The sequence below is a fragment of the Sturnira hondurensis genome, unplaced genomic scaffold (genome assembly GCF_014824575.4).
Source record: "Sturnira hondurensis isolate 20B ecotype Veracruz unplaced genomic scaffold, ASM1482457v3 Scaffold0024385, whole genome shotgun sequence".
In the NCBI taxonomy this organism is placed as follows: Eukaryota; Metazoa; Chordata; class Mammalia; order Chiroptera; family Phyllostomidae; genus Sturnira; species Sturnira hondurensis.
In genome coordinates, this window is record NW_028097016.1 from 1,099,420 (window position 1) to 1,120,619 (window position 21,200).

The 21,200-nt window shown below is 59.3% G+C and overlaps 1 protein-coding gene across 1 annotated transcript; it reads right to left on the reverse strand.

The window, feature by feature from the left end:
- Positions 1-701: 701 nt before the first annotated feature.
- Positions 702-20,762, reverse strand: WNT11 (Wnt family member 11). The gene is made up of 6 exons (XM_037038423.1): positions 20,452-20,762; positions 16,517-16,694; positions 10,290-10,525; positions 8,427-8,704; positions 5,472-5,764; positions 702-1,529 (listed from the first exon to the last, which is right to left on the reverse strand). The coding sequence occupies exons 2-6, from the start codon at positions 16,597-16,599 to the stop codon at positions 1,355-1,357; spliced, it is 1,065 nt and encodes a 354-aa protein (XP_036894318.1). The 5' UTR covers positions 16,600-16,694; positions 20,452-20,762; the 3' UTR covers positions 702-1,354.
- Between the last annotated feature and the right edge of the window lie 438 nt (positions 20,763-21,200).

A 21,200-nucleotide genomic window follows, 5' to 3' on the forward strand; every position in this document is an offset into this window, starting at 1 on the left:
CGCCCGTCTACTCAGTGTTCCCCCATGGCACTGAAACCACCATCTCCGTCTCCAAGGTTCAAGGTCTGAACCCAGTCCTTTGTCCAACCCCCCCCCCCCCCCNCCCCCCCCCCCCCCCCCCCCCGCCAATCTTAGCACTCTCCCGGTGCTTGGCCAAACCCCTGCCGTCCTTCTCCATCTTCTTGGTCCTCGCACCCACGGCCACGAAGAGAACAAGTCCTGGCGGAAGCCCACAAGGACCCCACCGCTCTCTCCACACCCACCAACCTTACTCTCCACCACCCCATTTTACAAACGAGGAAACTGAGGCCGCAGGAGGGGAAAAGCCTTCCCCACAGTCACACAGAAAACCACAGGCTTCACTGGAACCTGAGTCCGTGTCCCCAGCATCCCCTGGGTTGGGTTTTCCCCTGAAGCTAGCTTAGCAGGCCCGTTGACAAAGCCATGCTGCGTGCGTCTGTGTGTGTGTCCCTGAGAAGCAAGGAATCTGCCAGCTGGGTTTATGTTTCAAGACCTCTGTCCTTGCCCTTGACCAAGAGATCTTACAGGGAGACTAGGGCCAGAGCCCCAGAGCCGGGTCGGGTTGGGGGTGGGGAGGAACATCAATGAGAAGTGGCCTTGCCTGGAAACCGGAGAGCCCCCACGCCAGTGCCAGGGTCTGCTGAGCTCTCTTGAGGAGGCCAGAAACTGCAGGGGAGGGCTGAGGTTCTTTCAGCATTTATTTCATACAGCTGTTTAAAAGACTTGTTTAAAATATAGATCATTATATATATATATATATATTTATATATATAAAATATATAAAGAGGAATTGAGGCAAGCCACCCCAAAGGAAAAGCTATGTTTTATAAATATTTCTGTAGCTCCCACATCCCAGAGGAAAAAAGAAAACAAAACAAAACCAAAAAAAAAACATTTACAACCCGAGCTAGTGGTTCCATGTGGTGGGCCCAGCAGGCTCGACCCTGGGGGCCCGGGGGTCCCAAGGGCTGGGCCTGCAGACACTCCGATGAGGGCAGGCAGACCCCTCTTCCTTCCCGGGAGGCTGGTGATCTGGCTGTAAAAGGTCAAGTCCATACCAGTCTTGCCAAACCCATGCCCCTGGCTTCTTCGGCCAGCCTGGAAGGCAGCAAGCGGGCACTCCAGGGCCTCGGGCTGCCAGGTTATTTTTAATCTTGTTGGTTTCCTTTGATGTTCCGGCCCTCCTTCTGTTCCTGGTGGCTTCCAAGTGGAAGCACAAACCGCCTCCAGTGCCTGGCATCTGGAATCCACAAGCAGAAATCTACGGGTGTCTCCAGGCCCCTCGGTGGGCCTCGGCGGGCCCTCGGGAGCCCCCGGGGGCACAGGGCAGGCCTCACTTGCAGACGTAGCGCTCCACCGTGCGCTCGCACCTGCGACAGGTGACGTAGCAGCACCAGTGGTACCTGCAGTGGCACCGCTCGACCACGCGGTCCGTGTAGGGGTTGTAGCCGCGTCCACAGCACATGAGGTCACAGCTGTCACTGCCGTGGGACGTCTTGTTGCATTGCCTGGGGGAGGAGTGGCTGGTGAGCACTTCCACCACCTCCAGCCCCACACTCCCAGCCTGGCGGCCCACAGCCCCCCGCGCCGTGGCTGCAGACTCAGTCCCCCGTGGAAGGGATCTCGGTCTTGGGGGGGTTTTAAGTAACCCTCTCCCGAAAGGCTACTTCTCACTTTGCCTTCTCTTTCTAATGGGCATTTATCAAAATGATGGGGGTGTTCTATTTCGTGGGGGTGTCTTTTTTCCTATTTCTTCTACTTCTAAATCCCCGAAGGAGCCTCAAATCACTCTAATCCTCTTATCTTCATATTTAGTCTTGTGTTATATCGTGACAAATGTGAAGACTGCTCTTACTTTTGGACCCCAGGCTGAATTCTGAAACAGACAGCATGGCGTGGGCTGTGAAGCGAAGGGGGGCCTGGGCACAAGTCCCTGGGAGCATGGGTCTGGCCCCGACTCGTCCCCGCGCACCAGGTACTTTTCTCCACTACTTTCTCTTACTGGAGGTGTGCAGGGTCCTAGGGCTGATGGCATTATTATGCCCATTTTCCAGGGGGAGACAGGCCCTGTGAATGAAGGGCAGAGGCCTGTGCGGGCCTCACAGGAGTCCGTGGGTAAGCAGGGGCTGAGCTGGGAGCTCCTGGGACTAAGTCCAGGGTGTGTTCCCCTAGGAGAGTCCAGGGCTGCGTTTGTTCCTGAATCCTGCGTGTGGGACAGGAAGACACGGAAGGTCCCCAGAAAACCCACATATCTCGTTGCCACCAGTTCTGCTGTCGGTGAAGGGACATCTGTGCAGGGTGGCTGTCCCTCTAGCGGGAACGAGGATGTCACCATGGGATACATCTGGGTCCCCACAGCCCTGTGGACCGAGGAGTCCCAGAATGTCCGAGATGGACAAGCCCTAGAGATGACCAATCCAACCCTCATATTTCCTGATGGGGAAACCAAGACACAGCATGGGGAGAGGGGACTTGCCCAAGGTCACACAGGGGGAGCCTGGGGTTGGCAAGAGCTCAGGGTGGCCACCTGAGGTGGAGCTGCCCAGGCCATCCGGTGAAAGAAGAGCAGGAATCTAAGACGGAGAGGAAAGGGGAAGGGAGGGAGGGGAAAGCAGGACGGGGAGGGGGGGGGAGGCGAGGGAGCGGGGGAGGAAGGGGAGGGTGTTGGGTGCAGAGACCCAACAGCCCTAACCCACCCTAATCTAACAGGAGTGAGAGAACAGGCCGAAGGGGATAGGCGGGAGGCAGGGGTGTCCGGGAGGAGGTGGGCAGCAGCTGAGTGAGAGAGGCCAAGCCCTGAGCTGGGGAGGGACCGTGGGGTGGGCAGGAGGAGAGCAGCTGGTGGGGGGAGAGTCAGGAGGTGACAGTGATCTGCATGGGGGGCTGCAAACAGTGCCAGGCAGGAAGCTGGAGGGAACGGCAGGAAGAACACATACCCCAGAGCCAGACAGACCTGGGTTCAAACCCCAGCTCTGTCCCTAGTGGCTGGGTGACTTAAGGCAAGTCATTCAACCTTTCTGGGCTTTGTTTCATCATCCAACACCATCGGTGTCCCTCAACTTTATCTTGAAGAAAAGGGTAGTGGGAAGGGGGCAGAGTTCCGTTTTTACTCTGGGAACCTGGCAGGCAGTGTCTGAAAACCTGGCCTCCAACCCTGCGGCAAGACAGAGCTTGAGGTGGTGACTGGGAGGGGGGAGGCAGGAGCAGGGGGCCTGGAGGAAGGGTTACTGCCCCAGGGAAAACTCCCGGGACACCTGGCTCCCAGGGAACAAGTGGCACAGGCCATGAGAGGGCAGCTTTTGTGGGTGCAGGGGCCTCTGGAAGAAATAGGACCAAGGGCTGGGGTTCAGGATACCGACTGCTGCAGACGCCTCAGTCCATCAGGGTGGGCTTGAGGCGAGTGTCTTCCCCAGCAAGGGGGCCAGCCTCTGCACACATACCTTTGACAGTTAAAAAGGCTCATTTACATCCAACTCCCTGTACCCCCAAATGTCCTAGCCTAGTAAAGCTTCCATTTTCCCTCCTCCAGGAAGCCTTCCTTGATGCCCACACTGGATCAGGGCCCCTCTGGGCTCCCCTCCATCACAATCTGAACACTTGAGGTCTCTCCTCCTCCCCGGTGTTTGTCAGAGCCCCAGGACGTGAGTGTGGGCCGTGCCTGTGGTCGGAAGCTACTGAGAGAGCAAGGCTGCGTGTTACTGCAGAAACGCTGACCCAGACAGACGTCTGCAAAGGCCCGCTCCCAAAAGAGTGGCTGAGAGCTGAACACGGCAGGAAGCCTGGGTTGGGGGGAACATTCTGAGAAGGCAAGGGAGGCAGCTGGTACTGTGGGATGGGCCTCCCCATCAGCAGTGTGAGGGCAAATCCTAGGGGTAGAGTTGGGGGAGCTGGGAAGAGGGGAGGGGAGACTGCCACTAGTGAGCCCTTCCCTCGAGAGTGACACTGCCTAGCACAGAGGAGCACTCTGTATGTGCAATGACAGCTCGCTTGCTGCCCCCCAAGGTGTGAGCTATCGGCCCTATTGCTCAGAACAGGAGGCAGAGCCTCAGACGAGCGGAGGGAGTTGCCCGAGGTCCAACAGCTGGGGAACTGTGGAGTGGGGGTGAAAAGTGTCCTTTCCCAACACCCACACAGCCCCAGTGGATCCGGGGAGACTCTCTCTTTGCTCTGGAGTCCTTGATGGGCTTCCATAGCCCCTCTGGGTTCTAGAATCCTCCTCCCCACCCCCTCCCTCGTCAGAGCCACCCACCCTGACTGCCCTGCTCCTTCCCATCTCCCTGGCCTGACCCAGTTCCATCTTCACTCAGCCCGACCCCTCAATCTGGCCTCCAGATGGGAGCCCGGGCCTCCTCACAGGGCCTGCTGCCCTGGCCTGTGGAAGACAGAGCCCCCCAAACCAGCCCCCCTCTCCTGGAGACAGGAACGTGGGCTGCGGAGGAAGCAAATGCTGGCTGGGCACCAACTATGTGCCAAACACATTCTCAGACACCCTCACTCTGGTTCAATATTCTTTTAACCCCGCGGAACACTCATTTTGTGGAATGCTATTAGGGGCTCCTTAATAAAAGAGTTCCACAGCCAAACACCTCTGGGAAACACAGCTTAGACAGGCTCTTTACTGTGGGATTCCTCCAAGCCTTTAATATGTTCTCGTGCCTTGTGAGTCGCCGGAAAGTTTCCCAGATGAACATGATCACGGAGCTGTCTCTATTGCAGCTTCTCAGGACCGGCTTCCTGCAGAATTATCGCTGGGCAATGCTGCTCCCCACTAGCCCCAGCTGGCACACAGTAGGTCTGCAGTCATCTCTGGCTCCCTCCCTCTCTCCTGTCCTGAGCCAGCTTTAGCAGCCAGGATGAGGCCAGTTGTAGGGACCTAGGCCTGGCTCTGAAAGTGGGGGGCCAGCTGGGGGGGGAGGTGCATGCGTGTGGAGGAACAGGGGGCTACTATCTCCGTAAGGAGTGCAGTCAGCCCTCCCTCTCCTGCTGCGCCTCTGGAAAGCGGCTGCCCGAGTTCTGGCTCCACTCTAGGCAGACCGCCCGTGTTGCCGTGGGCCGGCTGCTGCCCCCACTACCCCTTTGGTCCAGTGAGCGAGTTGTATGACGTTTACCTTTCACGTGTTCATCTGGCAAACATTTACTAAGGCTAGTCCCAGTCTGCGTCTCTTCCCACATGTCTCCCAACTAGAAGGAAGGGGGGATGGGGGCTTCTCGCCAAGCTCCATTCCCCAGGGGCCCCCCCCACCTTGGTGAGACACACAAAAGCCACTCCCAGAAGCTCTGCCAGGGGTCCTTGAGCCCTGTCACCTCCGCTCACTATTCCTGGGGCCACCTCTCTCAATGGGGCATGGACTCCATTCCCCAAATGCCAACTGAGGCCTGACTCTGTGCCTGGCCCTGAGCTGGGATGGGGCTTGAGCAAGGTAGCCGGCCCCTTCCTGCCAGGCCCTTACCTGTCTTGCGTCCCGTGGGAGCCCACCTTCTCGTTCTTCATGCAGAAATCAGGTGAGCTCTGCAGATAGACAAGCTCCGAGTCCTTCACAGGCCGGATGTCCAAGTCCTTGGGCACCAAGTGCTTGCGGGTGCCCATGGGTCGGTGTACCACCTTGATGGCCGACAGATAGCGGGTCTTCAGGTCACTGGCCACATCCCGAAGCTCCTGCAGCCCCTTCCAGCAGGTGCGGATGGAGCAGGAGCCAGATACCCCGTGGCACTTACACTTCATTTCCAGAGAGGCGCGCAAAGCCTGTGGACAGGGGACGGCGTCGGGCTGGGTGGCCAGGACCCTGTCCCTGGCCTGTCTTGGGACTCTGTGCCCCATTCCTCCCATGCCCCATGCTGGGTGCTCTCAGGGAGTCATTGCCTGCTCTGGACCCCAAGTGACAGGGCTTGTTGCTCAGAATCTGGGGGCATTGTAGGTTCTCAGCTCCTCCTCCCCACTGGGGGTCAGCTGGGAGGTGCAGGAAGAGCATGGCACTGGCAGGGTGACAGATGCCATTCACACACCCATGGCACACCCAGGACTCTAACACACAGTGTGGCCTGGTCATCGCCCAGCCCATCACGGGGGGTCTTGCTACTTCCCCAGTGCGCAAAGAGGAAATGAAGGCTCAGACTCAGGCGTGAGGCTGCATAGCCAGGAAACCTGGAAGCTGGGATTTGAACCCAGGTCTGGGGAGCAATCTCAAAAGCCATGGCTTGCAATTGGTCCTCACTTTTTCTCTCACACAAAAAACTGGGGTTCACTAAGTCTTTGCTGGGGAAAAGTCTGGGGGAAAGAGAAGAAAGAGAGGTGGGAGAAAGGGCTGAGGAAGGCGGGAGGGAGAGAGGGAAGAGGCAGGAGGCGGCCCTTCCCTCCCTGGCCCAGCTGACCCCCTCCGCTGCCTGCAGCCCTGCGGCCACAGCACCACTCAGCATCTCTCTCCCTATGCGTGGAGTCGACACGTAATCGCACCTCGTACAGTCGTGAGAACTCAGTGAAATGACATTCGTGAAAGGGTTTTGCGAACTATAAAATTCAAATCCATATTGGTTTTGAAAAATCAGTCTAAGTAATAATTTGGTGGAGGGAAGAGGCTTGGGCTTTGGGGCTGGGGGAGACTCTGGCCCTGGCTTCGGAAGTAATTCTGCCCCACCACCTTCCCTGGGCCTCAGTTTCCCCATATGTTTTGGGGAGGGTGGTGAATTTGATCCTTTCTGTTCTGCCTTTCCACCCCTGCACCTTTGCACACAGGACTCAGCTCCGCATGCCCAGGCCGGCCCTGTGCAGACAGTCACGAGACTTATCCGTCCCCTGGGCCTACTCCTTGTACTAAAAAGATAAAGAAACTGAGGCCCACAGAGGGCAAGGACTTGCCCCAAATCCCTCAGTGAGTTCGTGAGGGCACTGCTCAAGGTCCCGGCTTCTTCCCCCTCACAGGTGCAGGGAGTGGGGAATGATGGAGCCCCTTTGGGTATAGAATCTAGAGCGGGCTCAGCGCAGCCTGTGACAAGCTCAGGAAGGAAGTGAACGCCACTGCAGGGCGTGTTCAGCCGCCCCAGGCGGGGGCAGTGCTTCTGAATCATGGAGGAGAGGTAAACTGTGTCCAGCCCCTCAGCTCCAGCAACAAGCATACTGCAGCTGAAATGTCATTTACCCCTCATGGCCCTCGGCTTGGGGGAGGGAGACCAGAGAGGCCGGCTCTGGGCATCTGAGCCCCAGGGTAAGTTCAACGTGTCCCCAGGCTGAGAATGAGCTGTTTGGACTGTGAGGTGGGAGGCCATGGCTGTGCCCCTGGCGGAGGTTTGGGCCCAGCCGTGGGTGGGAGTGGGGCTGGCTTCTTGCACTAGGGGCTGGGTAAAGGGCTCCCGCTGAGTTTCCAAGGATGGGGGGCTGGACCCCCAGGGTCAGGAGGCTGGAGTCCTGAGTCTCTGGCCAGGCTCTACTACAGACCACAGTGTGACTTGTCCTCAGTTTCCCCAAATGTCCCTTACACAAGGGAGACCAGTGAGAAAGAAAGGTGAGGACACAGAAACCTCTGGACTCGGAGTCCCACAGACCTGGGCTCCATTGTGCCCTGTGTCCTTGACTGGGCCACCTCAGCACTTTGTGCTTCACTCGCTTCTGTGAATGGGCCTTGCACAGGGCAGCGTGGAGGAGGCCATGAGATGCCACCTGCAGCCAACAGCCTGCCCCGCCAGGCCCCGTCTCCCTCTGTAAGAAGAGACAGCAGTACCTCCTCACAGGTGGTTTGTGGGCCACAGAAGAGAAAACTCACCAAGCACCCAACACAGGCTCTGGCGTACAGACTGGTGTGAAGTTGTTGTTTTTTAATTGTCAAAAAAGAAAGGGTCTATTCATTCACTCACCCAATCTTTTGTGGAATGAGGTAAGGAATTAAGGAAAAATTGATAACAGATGTTGAGGGAAACTGTGTTTGGGAGGTTAGGGTGGGTTTTGGAGCCAGGAGGGAGTCCCCGTTAGGTCCCAGGAGATGATGCCTTAGGCTACGGCGGGGCTACCCCACAGCTCCCTCCGCATCTCCTCGAATGCCCAGAGGAAGGGCTGGAGGAACCTGGCCAATAGGGACTCAGCACCACGCCCTCCACTGACAATGGGAACAACCAAGGCCAGACACTTGCACCTAGAGCCCAGGTAGAAACCCAGAGCTCCTGACTCCCAGCTCAGTGCTCCTTCTTCTCCACCCACATTATCCCAGTGGACCCCCTGGAGGAAGAGGAGCCATACAAGCCCCAAGCAGCTGGAGAGGGAAGAGCTGTGGGAGGCCGGGAGCACATCAGAGGGGGTGTATCAGGGCCCGTCCACCACCCCCCCACCCGCCACCCCCACCATTGGGGCACACTGGGTGGCCTTTTCTGGCAGACTGGCACAAGCTCAACCATCTGGGGTGGGTGGGGTGGGTGGTTACCTGTCTCCCCACTTCACTGTTGTGTAGACGCATCAGTTTATTGGCTTGGGATCCTGTTTTTTTCACCTTCATAGGAGCATCGGAAAACTTGGCCCCCATGAGGAGCCCGTAGCTGAGGTTGTCCGCACATCCTCCCCAGCGGTTCCCGGGCCCGGGTGGCTCACCTGGGACGGGGCCGCAGGAGCAGCCGGGCAGGTCGCCGGAGGTGCAGGCCCGGGCGATGGCGTGGCTGATGGCAGCTGCCGACAGCGCATACACGAAGGCGGACTCCCGGGTCCCTGTGGGAAGATGCAGGTCAGCCACTGGGGGTTGGCCCAAGGCTAGCACCCAGCCCAGGCCTGAGGCCTTCTCCTGGGCCCAGGAATCAGTCTCCTGCACATTCTCCCACAAATACACTAGCTGACTTGCACAGACACACATCCACACAGGCCTACAGGGCCCCTCCACACACAGGCACACCCTCACCCCACCTACTCATGACCCTGTACCTCCCCCACCTGCTCTGCCCTCAGTGCCAGGGGCTGGTATAGAGAAATGAAAGCCCAGTCTCTGAGCTCCACCAAGAGTTCATGGCCTGAAGGGCAAGGTGAGTGTGCAGAGCCTGTTATGAGTTGAAATGTGTCCCCCAAAAGACCCGCTCAAATCCTGACTTTTCAAACCTGCGAATGAGACCTTATTTAGAAATAGGGCCTTTGCAGGTGTAATGGAGCTAAAATGATCAAGGCAGGCCCTCATCCAATGCCTGGTACCTTTAGAGGGAGGGGGTTTTGGGGGTCTGACACACAGAGGCCAAGTGACGGGGACAGAGACTGGGGCAACGCAGCTCCCAGCCCAGGAACAATGAGGACCCTCGGCCACCACTGCCTGAACCTAAGAGGAGGCCAAGAAGACCCGCCCCTAGCACCCTGAGACAGAGTGCAGCCCTGCCTACCCCGCAATCTCAGACTGCCAGCTTCAGCGCTGTCAGACAGCACATTTCGGCTGTTTGAACCAGCCCCACCCTCTCATTTGCGGTTCTGTTACTGCACCCCCAGCAATGGAGCCGCTGTGCCTCGGTGGTGGGGTGTCTTGGCCTCGGGTCTGAGCCCTGGGTCCATCTCTCTACTAGAGAGTCACTTCCTCTTCTCGGGCTTCAGTCTCCCTAACTGTAGGGTGGTGGTGGGAATGTCTACCTCCCAGGCTGACTCTAGAGTCCAGCTAACTCGGGAAGGAAGGAAGGAAGCTTCGTCGAGTGCCCCACAAACACACTGTTACTGTGCAGGGCACAGATTAGGCCCATTAGGGCAGTTCTGCTGATCGAAGCCTCTCTGTCGAATCCACAGTCCCCAAATCCACCCCAGACCTCCTCCAGGAAGTCTCCTCCACAGGTGTTCTTTAGTCTGCATGTCATTTTGTGCATCTTGCGGTGACTGGCCTAGAATCCTTTGTGAACACCAGCCTGTCCCGGGGGCCGGAGGGGGGCTCCAACACACTCTGTTCTGCCATCCCCCCGCCCCCAAGAGCTGCTCTGGGATCGTTCAAGCCTCACTCATGGTTTAGAGTGCACATGCCTTGTGCTGCCATTCCGGCTCCCTATGCGGCTGTATCTACTCGCTCCATGTTTATTCATTCATCAACTCCTGCCTCGGTACCCAGATCCGTGATGAATTCACCCACCCACCCATCCATCCATCCACGCCTCTGACCTTCCATGTATCTGTCTATCATCCATCCATCCATTCACTCACCCACCCGTCGCATATTCATCCATCCATCCACCCGTGACTTCACCCACCTATCTAAACACATATATTTATGCCCGAATTCACCCATCCCTGCTCGGAAGCACTCCGCAGGCCCTAGCAGCCCCTGCTGGCTCCCTACCTCTCTCCAGGTCAAGCAGGTAGTTGGGGGCCAGCTCGATGGAGGAACAGTTCCAGCGCATGTCGGCGAAGGCCCTGCGGCAGGCCTTCATGACCTCTCGGGCGGCATGCACAATGGTGTGCATGAGCTCCAGGTTGCTGCGGCACAGCTGCACCTGCGCGGACACCAGGCCCTCCAGCTGCTTGCAGTGCTGTGTCTGGTTCAGCGCCAGGGCTGCCGGCGTCTTGGACAGCGCCCTGTGCACAGCCCAAAGGCAACAACAATGAAAGGAAAGACACAGGCGTGAGGGGCTGTGTTTCCTCCACCCATCCCACTGGCCCCAGCCTCTCCCAGGAACCTTTGCTAGAAGCAGCCAGGAAACCAAGAGGCAAAGCACCATCGGGTAGAAATATGGCTCCTCCTCCCAGCCCACTGTGACCTTGGGTACGTCACTGCCCCTTTCTGGGCCTCAGGCTCTCATTCATACTGTAGGATCATGACCTCCATCCTACCTAAGCTTTATCATAACTCCACGCACAGTAACTTCACAGCGTGAAAGGTGCTCACACCCACTGCCTTTATTCAGTGCTCACATAGCTACGAATTATTCCTCCTTACTGAACATCCACTCAGCACTGAGCACTCAACAGACACTGTGCTGAGTGCTAGATTTTTATAATCATCACCTTAAAATGTATTCATTAGACGTTTACTAGGTGCACAACATAAGTTCGGAGCTTCCACCATTGCTTCATTTAATCACCATACCCCTCATTAGGCTAGAAAGCCCAACACTCAGGCAAGGGACTGTTGTGAAAGGGTTCGAGAGCCCCCCACTTTGTGATGAAGTGGACTTGGCCGTTAGCTTGCTGTGCGGCCTGAGACCAATCACTGTCTCTCTGGGCCTCGGGGTCTGTCCCTGTAAATACACTTCCCAGAACGGGTTCCAGTCCAGTGAGACACTGAAAGAAGGGGACCGGTGGCCGAGCGCATTTAGGACACATGAAGCACTGTGTCCCGGAGAAACGCAGCATCGAAGCAACAGCCTCGGGTCTGTTTCGCACCGTCTGCTGGGCACGGAGCCCTTCGAGGAGGGCTGGCCCCTTCCACCTTGGTCAAGGGGGGCTCTCTGAGCCCTGGCGGTGCCAGGGACCTACAGGCTCCCCAGATCCTGGCCCTGGCACTGGGATTGCAAGACCCAGGGACCGTGGGTCCACGCTGGATCGGCCTTGCTCCCGGGCCTTCTCTGAGGAGCAGACTGCCTCGGCAGCATCTCCTCCCCGGGCAGGCGAGACAGACCCCCAGCCATAAAGGGTTTCACGTACACTAGCCCCCTGCCCTCAGCACCCCAGCAGAGACCCTAGAGGAACAGCCCCACCTCCCCAGCCAGGAGCAGCGGAGCAACCGCCTCGGGCGCACAGAGCAGACCTCAGGCAGGTTTCCGGATCGAACTGAACGTCCACTCCTGCCTGAGCCACTGAGGCTGGCCCACGCTGGTGCACCTGGGGAACCTGGTCTGAATTCCCGCAGCCTGTGCTGGATGAGGCGTGAGCACGCCCAGGCAGAGCCACCCCTTTCGAGGCGACCCCTCCACCCCCACCGAGCAGCCGCTGTCTACACGTGTGGCTCCGGCCTGCACAGCCTCTCGTGTGCTGCCTCCTAACTCACCACACCCAGGGGAGGGGGTTGGACCAGATCATTATCGACCCTGTATAGAGGGGGACACTGAGGACACGCGGGGCCCGTGTACTCAGCCTTCTCCTGACACTGTCCTCCTGCAGACCTGCCCCTGAAACCCCCTTCCCGGTCCTCCTTTTCTACGGGGCTGGGGGCCACACACACTCAGCTGTCCCGAGCTGCTCTGCCCCTCCCTCACCCAGCTTTCTTCTTTCCCCTCTGAGCCAGTTATCTGTTCCACAGCAGGTGAGATTACATGAGATACACCTGGAAACTCCCGTATGGCACCCAGCACGCAGGAGGCGCTCAAGCTGCTTGGGCTGCCTTCCTCCCAGGTCTTCTCCCTGCGTCCCTGCTCAGGCCAAGAAGTGGGGGAACATGAGCCCAGCCTTTCCTGGGTTGCTCAGTCCAGGCAGTTCCCGAATGCCCGGGGCTGCGGCTCCCAGGGAGGTGTGCTCTGTCCTCCCAGTGCCTGGGGACCCTGGGCCACTCGGTCTCAGCCTGTTCCCCTCTGAAGTCATCACACAGTCATCACGCATCTGCCTTGGCAGCCGATGGTGAGAAAAGGTGCCCTGAGGGACACCACAGTGAGGACGCTCCCATACATGGCTAACTGCCCAGGTGGGTGGTGGAAAAATAGGAGGCCCCTGGTGGGCGCAGGATGGAGGCTGGGGGCTGCTGGAGAGAGTGGCTGGGACAGAGAGGGCTGGTGGAAGTGGGGGAGGTTGGGGGGAGGACCGCCCACGGAAGCGTGCAGGCCGGGAGATCAGGAGGTGGGAGGCAGCAGATTCCACTCCTGCGGAGGGAGATTCGGTCATCTGGTAATTAGTGGTAATGACTGTATCTAACTAAGTCCCCCTTGGGGAGGTAATCAAGGATTAGGGCGGGAGGTGGGGGAGTTACCCGTCTGGACATCGCCACGGCGAGCCTCACTGCAGCAGACCCCTAATTGAAAACATTTTGGTGTGTCTGGGGGTGGGGGCATGGGAGAGAGGGTGGAAGAGAGGACAGGAGGGAACAGAGAGTTCACGGGCAAGGCCGGTGCCAAGGGCGCTGTTGGGGCGGCCGAGGTCTCGTCATTCGGGGGTTGGTGGTTCTCCTGAGAAAGTCTAGCGGGCAGTTTCAGTTCCAGCTCAGCTGCTCACCCAACTTGTCCCCATCCCATTGTGTAAGTAAGGACACTGAAGCCCAGAGAAGGACAGGGCTTGCCCAGACCTGTAGGCAGCCAGTCAGTGGCAGAGCCAGGCTAGCACCCAGGCCACCCAGCTCCCAGGCTGGGGCTCTTCACTCCCACATCAGAGAAGAAACTGGCGCTCAGAGAGGCTGAGCGACTGGCTGGCCTGAGGCTTGGCTTGTGCGGTGAACTGGCAGACCTCCCTCGAGACCTGGTCTCCCAGCTCTGGTCTGATGCTCCTTCCACCTACTCTGCAGCAGCTCTGTCCCTTCTGGAGACTCCTGGGACTCCTCCGTGAGAGGCCCGGCCCCTGAGTCAGCAGCAGGCTTGAGGCTGCCCAGGCAAGGTGGTGGCCTTTGTGGACCCTCCCAGGCACCCTGGGCCTTTCCCCCACTGACAGTCCCAGGGGTTCTCAGGAGGCTGGAATCTGCCTTCCCTTCCCCCTGCCCCCCACCCCAGGACAGCCAGAGAAGGGGGTAGATGGCCCACCTGGGCTCCCCCTCACCTGCTGGTCTGAGAACATCCCAGCAGCTGACTTGGGTGGGAGGTGAGGTCGTAGAAGGCCCCCCCCCCAGCATTATTTCTTGTCAGCTGCTTCCATAAGCTGCCAGGCTCTGCCCCCTCTCCCTTCCCCTTCCTCCCACCAGGGAAGCCAGTCTCTGTCTCAGGTGCCCAACACCTGGTTTCAGTTCCTGTGTCAAATGGCCCTTTCATCTTTAGCTCACTTTCCAAAACACAAGGTAGTAGCCCCCACCCCCACCACCACCAGGGCAGCCCCCGGAGAGCTGAGCCTTCCTGGGTGAGTCCACAGCCTCCTCTCCACACTGAACACTTCCCTGTTCCCAACTGGGCAATAGCTGCCTGGATGACCCACAGGCCACAGAGCCACAGCCGAACCCCGCCTCTGCTGTGACAGCCTGCCAGTCAGAGCGTCCCTGTGGCTCCAGTTCCTCCTCCATTTGATGGGGGATTCGAAGGAAGACACATGCACAGAGCACTGAGAATGCGCCTGACGTGCATCGAGGTCACGCACAGGTGACCCCTGAACAGCCCACGGGGCAGGGAGGCCAACCCCCACAAATGCAGTCAAAAACCTGCACGTAACTTTTGACTTGCCCAAAACTTAAGTTGTCCCTCAGCACCCATGGAGGACTGATTCCAGGCCCCCTGTGGACACCCAAGTCTACAGACGCTCCGGCCCCTGTGTAAAGCGGTGCAGGTCAGCGCGTCCAGCCAGCCCTCCACACCAAGGACGCGCAGCCACAGGCAGGAACCAGCACGGGGATTTACTGAAGGAAACCCACTGGTGCGCGGGTTCAAACTCATGTTGTTCAAAGCTCAACTGTGTACACACTCATGTGTGCACACACACCATCGTTATTCACTTTTTATATTGAGAAAGCGAGAAGGAAACATGGATTTCCCATTCCACTCACTTACACACTCATTGGTTGAGTCCTGTATGTGCCCTGACGAGGATCAGACCCGCAACCTTGGCGTATTTGGACGATGCTCTAACCAGCTGGGCTACCAGCCAGGGCCTATGGTGGTTATTCTTCAATTCACTCCTCCTGCCTCCCCCTCTGTTTTCACCTCCAGCAAGAGTTTAATCACTGTCAAGAGGTTTGGCTTCATGGAGGCTGTCTGCTTGGGTCCTGGACCTCACAGCCACTGTTAACTAGCTGTGTGACCTTGGATCAGTTACTCAACCTCTCTTACCTTCACTGCCTCATTTGTAAAAGGGTACTGATAAGAATACCACCTACCTCTTGACCAAAGCTCTTGGACCAGTGCCTGGGATTCACTAGTAGGTTCCTCCAATCCATTCTCTCTCCCCACATCCATGGTCCTGCCTCTGTGGTCTTGCCCAGGCTGTTTCTCCCGCCTCAGGTGCCTGCTTTGCATTCCATCCTCGGCCATCAAAGTCCTATCTACCCTTCAAAGCCCAGCCCAAAGTCCTACCCTAGGTGGGAAAACTGCACCTCCTCTGGGCTCCCACGCTCCCTCTCTGAGGACACAGCCCAAAGTCCACTTAGGGTTTTTTGTTTTGTTTTGTTTTTACATGTCACCTCCCTAAGAGGTTAGGAGGTCCTATAAGACAGATGCTGGGTTGTATCCATTTTTTTGGCAGCCTGAGCCATGCGAGAGATTGGCTCAGTGCCCAAGAGATTGCCGGTTCAATTCCCAGTTGAGGCACATGCCTGAACAGCCGATGGATGTTTCTCTTACACATTGTTTCTCTCCCTCTCTTTCTCCTTACCCCCACTCCAAAACATAAATAAAACCCCTTTAAAAAAAGACTATTTTGTGGTGGCCTGGCCACTATCATCCTGTCTCCCAGCTAATCCATGAGCCTTCCTCACCGCCCCTGCCCAGTCCCCGTAATCTGTCCCTGCCTGCCTTATCTGTACCACTCCCCACCCCCACCCCAGCTCCAGACTGTGTCATGTCCTGTCCTGGACTTTCCACTCAGGGAGTCCCTCCACTCTAAGTGCCATCCTTCCCACTGTCCCCACCTGCCACACTCCCAGAGCCTCCCCAGGGCCAGCCTAGGGTCACTGCCCCTGAAGAATCTCCCTGGGGTCTCAAGTGTGTGCCTCCCACCAGGTGGCCTCCCCCAGCTCTGGGCCCTCACAACACCACCCAGCTCTCTCCAAGGTACTCGCAGTTATTTACAGCCTGGGCTTATCTTTTCCAGTCGAGAGGGCAGTTTCTCCAGGAAGGGGCTGGGCTGGACTCCTCTCTCCACCCCTGCAGGGCCCACAGTGCTGCACAGAGTAGGCACTCCCTTCTGCTGGGTGGAAGGGCACCTCTCTCCCCGCCCCCTCCATTAATCACTTCCATCTAAAGGACTACCCTTCCCGTGTGCACAGCATCTGACAGTTTATGAGGCTCTTTCAAGGACCGTTCCTCATCTCATCTGAGTGAGGTACAGATGCTTACTTACTCCCCTCTGACAGAGGAAGACTCTGAGGCTTCCAGAGGCTGTGTGACACTTCCCCCATGTCACTCAGGTGGAAGGGCCAGGACTGTTGAGGACCTCCAGCTGGGGTCAGGGGACTGACAAGGAAAGGAAGCATTGGGAAGGCTCTCTGTGCAGGGCACAGACCTTCTTAGCGGTTCCCACACTTTCTTCATCTGCCCCTGGGGAGGTCTTGCCAATCCTCAGCTGCCCAGGACAGGGTAATTCTGTTGCCCTCCACGCCCTGCTCTGCTCCTACTTCATAGCCTTTGGAGAGGTATGGATAATATTTTGCAGAAGGGAGAGGCTTAAGAAGAGTGACTTGCTCATGACCTCAAGCCAATTTTTGCTCCTGGGTCTGCTCCTTACTGCTCCTCTCCACCCCCAGCCATCTATCCCGGAGCCTGTCCGCGTGGACACGAGGTCTCTACTTACAGCCACTTGATGCCATAGCACACGCCAGTCTGCAGCGCCAGGGCGAAGAGCAGCGCTTCGCAAACCTGCGGCCACACCCTCATCGTCGCGTGGGCGCGCCTGGGGTCGCGCCCTGGAGAAGCCGTGCCGAAGTTGCACCGCGCCCGGGATCACCGCAGCTCGTCCTCGCGCGGGCTGCCTGCAGTCAGGGAGAGTGGAGGCGGGGAATTAAGGTGGTGCTCAGGGCTGGGGCCGCAACGGGGACGGAGGGGGGATGTTTTATTCAAATTACAAAGCGAGAGGGGGGGTCCCGGTCGGGGGAGGTCGAGCTCGCTAGGCGGGCGTCACCTTCCGCCCCGCACAGACTGGGATTCGGCCAGAGTCTGGCTCGAATTAGGTGCCGAGGGCGTGTCCACCTAACTCGGCACCGGGCCGCTTCTTTGTGCCACTGGGGCTGGGACCCGGGCTGTGGGCAGGCAAGGAAGGGTAGGGCAGGACCGGAGACACCAGAGTGGGGACCCAGCAGAGAGGGCCAGGGAGACGCTCAGAGACCGAGACTGAAAGACACAGAAGAGAGGGAAAAGCGGGGGTAGACACTTGGGGATGCGGAGGGATGGAAAGGAGAGGGTGAGCGCCGTCGGGACCGAGCCACGGGCGGGCCAGGAAAAAGTAATTCGGCCCGGAAACTGGTTTCGTGTCTCCACAATAGTAGTTATTATATTATGATCCTGGTGATTTTCCTTTCCCACTGGATCTCAGTTGACCCTCTCTGTATGCCCAGGACACAATTATGGTAACGGTCGTTCACCGTAACAGTATCGCATTTGCTCCTTCCAGCAACCCTGTGAGATAGGTGCTCTCACTGCCCCCATCTCACAGATGAGAAGGCTAATGCCCAGAGACAGGAAATGGGTTGTCCGCGCCTGGTGTTCTACTCCCAAGTCCACTCCCAAGTCCTGGTGAGATCACAGACTACGGGAAGACAGGGACATGGAGGCTTGCTCTGGTCATCAGCTTCTCAGTCTGCAAAGGGGAGACTGAGAAATGGGATGACAAAGGTCTGTGTACAGCGAGAGCTGTTCAGGATGCCGGGTCTCCAAGTCCCTCTCTGGCCGTTCCCCTTCTGAGGGTCAGGTGGCATCCAGGCCAGAGCCCAGGACCGGCAGCCCAGCTTTGGCCAAGCGGGGAGCGCACCAGGACTGCGCGATGCCGCCTCCCGCCGCCAGGCGGCATCCCGGGGCCACGGAGCAGCCTCTACTGCACCCGCCCGCAGGCTGCAGAACCGCTTTCTCCGGCTTTTTCTTTCCCTTTTCCCTCTTCATTCTCGCCTCATTAACTCCCTTCCCAGCTTCTCCCAAATTTACCAACACCTGGCATTCTCTTGGACACATTCACAGTCCCAGCCACTTTCCCCTGGGGAGGAGCAGAGACAAAGAAATTCCTTTCTGAAGGGTTTGGGGAGTTGGGAAAAGGAGGCGCCCGCCTTAGTGGCGAAGCTTGAGCAGTGAGGGAGCGCCCTCACTTAACTGTGTGACTCGGACAAGCCCTGCACCATCCCCAGTCTCATTTTCCCCCTCTGTAAAAACAAGGGACTGGCCTTCAGGCGCATCTGCCGAGGCCTCTCCAGCCTCCCAGTGGTCTGAGGGTCTGCTGATCTGTGCGTTCGCCTCTGCCTCTGCCTCTGCCTCGGCGCCCACTGCTCCGCACCCCTGCGTACTGGGTGCCTTAAACGCGCACACAGATTGGAAACCTCGCAGTTTTCCGGAGCCTTCAGCCATAATCCAGGAGAAGGCAGGGAGAAAACCCTGAATTAAATTTATTTCCTCCTTCGCGGAGTCTCTCCCTGGGCGCCCAACACAGAGGAGCTGGCTACAAACAAAAGTCAAGGCTGGGGGTCTCAACGAAACCGAGCCCCCTCCTCCCACCCAGCCTGTATTCAAACCTTTTGTCTTCCTGGCCTTGAAAGTTTACCACGCTCCTGAGAATGAGAAAAGCGCCGGCTGGATATGGGAGGGAACAGAAAGGATCAAACCTCCAGTCGCTGTCTCTCTGCGCCCCCACCTTTCCCAAAGTGTGGGCTTCCCCTCTGCCCCCTGCCCCTGCGCCCAGCATCCCTGGGTGGGCAGGGGGAAGGGGCTGCACGCGGAGGGAGGAGCGCGAAGACTCACAGCGGGGTAGAAGTGTCTGGCCCCACTTGCCCAGAGAGAGGAGCGGCCGCCCGGGTCACACAACACAAGGGCACCCAGACCTCCAGCTATTCCGGCGCTTTCCGAGCTGCCCTGCTGCTCCCGGGCTTCTCCCTCCGCCTCCCCAGCGCGTCTCTGGGAGAGGCAGTGCCTGGACCGGGCTGCTGGGTGCTGATGGGTTATTCCTGTCGCGTGTGAGGGTGTCCAGGACGGCCGCGCGGGCCGCTGGGTCACCCTCTCCGCCTGCGCCTGGCAGGTCAGGGCGCACTCGCCTGCCGGAGCCCCCGGCCCGCCAGGGGGCGCTAAGTGGGGGTTCGAGGTAGGATAGGCGGCTGCCTCCCGCGCCGGCGGGACACCGGGCAAGTCCCCTGTTCTTCCTGGGCCCCGGGATCCCTGCCTGGGGATGGTGCAGTGTAAGTGCCCTCGCAGTTCTGGTTGCCCTGTAAGGCATCCACTTGCCGCAGGCAGCCCGCAACTACCTGACCCCTGGTTTCGGGCTTGGCACCGGGCCTCTCGTGGGGTCAGGCGGTGGTGGGCCCTCGTCTAAGCTCGGTGTCGTTGGACCCTCCCCACGGGGGATAAGGTCCAAGGTACCCCGGTTGCCTCCGGTGAAAGACGAGCCCGCCAGAGCCCAGAGATCTGTAGCCGCACCCCCGCTTCAACTGCTTACTGAGGTTACAGGTGGTTCTAAAGCTTGGGCTCTAGAAACCCTGTCTCCCGGGCAGCCGCCCCTTTGAGCCGAGCCAGCGGGTACGTGCCCAGCCTCCCCCAAGCCGAGGAGCTGGCTCCGGGCTGCAGGCCGGCCGGCCGGCCCCGCACGCCAGGGTGGGGTGTCCACGAAGCGCATCGGGTGGCGCCCGCCCGGCCCGAAAGCGTTGGGCTGTGCGGCTCTCCCGGGGACCCTGCGAGCCGAGGAAGCGGAGCGACCGCTCCAGGTTTGCCTGCAATGCACAGTGAGGCCGGGCCGGGCCGAGACCCTGCTTGGACCCGATCGCTAGAGAATTGAGAAGTGGGTCGGCTTCGCTGCAGACGATTTGAGACGTTAGTCGTGAAACAGTTTTTTGTTTTTGGAAGTGCGAAGGGTAGGGTGGGGGGAAATTCGGGGCGACCCCGAGCCTGGCCCTGGGCGCCGAGGAGCCGGGAGGGGATGAAAGCACCTTGGCGCCGAAAGGTGGGAAGTGTGGGGCGTGTGCGAGAGCTCGGCCAGATGTGCCCGCGGCTCCAGATGTGCCTCACGACGCGACAGCACTCGCCTCCTCCCCACCCCCAGCCTGGAGCCCAGGTCCGTAAACAAACCCGGTTCTGCCCATCCCCGCAGCTTCTGGGACCCGGTCTCCTAGCGCGGCGTTCACCCGCACCCCCCCCCAGTTGGGTCCGAGCTGCCTTAGTTCACTGCCTTCTGCCGCACACCCTCTGCCGAGGTCCAAGTCCCCCGCCCCCGGGATGGCTCGGGCGTGACCTCATCCCTGGCGACTGGGAGGGAGGGGGTCGGGTGGGGGGCCCCAGGGCCCGGAAGGCTCTGGCGGGCAGCAGGAGCCGCACAGGCCACCTCCATCGCTCCGCCAGGGACCGCCCGAGCCCCAGACCCGGGGGCTGCTCCCCACAAGGGGAACGCCTCGCGGTGCCTCGGAGGACAGGGGCGGAGGACCGCTCGGTTTTCTTAGCAGCCAGCGGGCGCCCAACGGGGTCCAGCCGACCCCTTGGACTCCAACGCCTCCCGCCCCAGCGGGTCCCTGCAGAGTGCCCGCTCGCTGCCCAGTCACTGCTCACCTCCGCTCACCGCCTGTCGGCCGGTCGCACCCCGAGTGGCCGGCTGCTCGGCGGGCCAGGGAGCGGCGAGAACGGCCCCCCGCGGACCTGAGCGCTCTCCCGGCTGGGCAGGCGGTGACGGTACCCTCTTGGCAAAGCCGCGAGAGAAGGCGCTCGCCGGGATCCTGGCGAGTGGCGGCCGGCTCGGGTCCCGCGGAGACTATGGCTCTCACCCTGGCTGCTCTGGGCTTTTTTCCGCTCCCAGGGCCTGCACTCGCCCGCCCGCAACTTCTCTCCTCCTGGCCAGGCACAGTCTCCGGCGCGGGCCGCCCAAACTGCTTTATAAGGCGCGGGCAGACGCTTTGATCCGCCCACTCAGCGCACAGAAAACCCCACCGGGTGGCTCCGGCCACGCTCGCCGGGGGCGGGGTCCCCTTGGGTGCCACTGACCCGTGGCGCCAGCGGCGCAGAGGACTTCGCACCCTGTTCAGTTTCAAAGAGGGGCCTTGCTAACCATGGTTGGTGTTTACCAGGCGTGCCTACTGCGAGCCTACTGCGAGCCTACTGCGTGCCCGAGGCGGCGCGTGGGGCCCAGGTAAGGCAGGTTCCTAAACCTCTCAGCAAGCGGGGCAAAGACCCTCAGTCCATCTGGGTTGAGAGGAGGAAGGGCAGAGGGAAGGCCCACTTAGGCCTCATCTGCAGCCTGGGGGACATCACGAGGTTTTCGAATCCTACAAGTCGGTAACTATAGGTACAGGACAGCGTTGGCG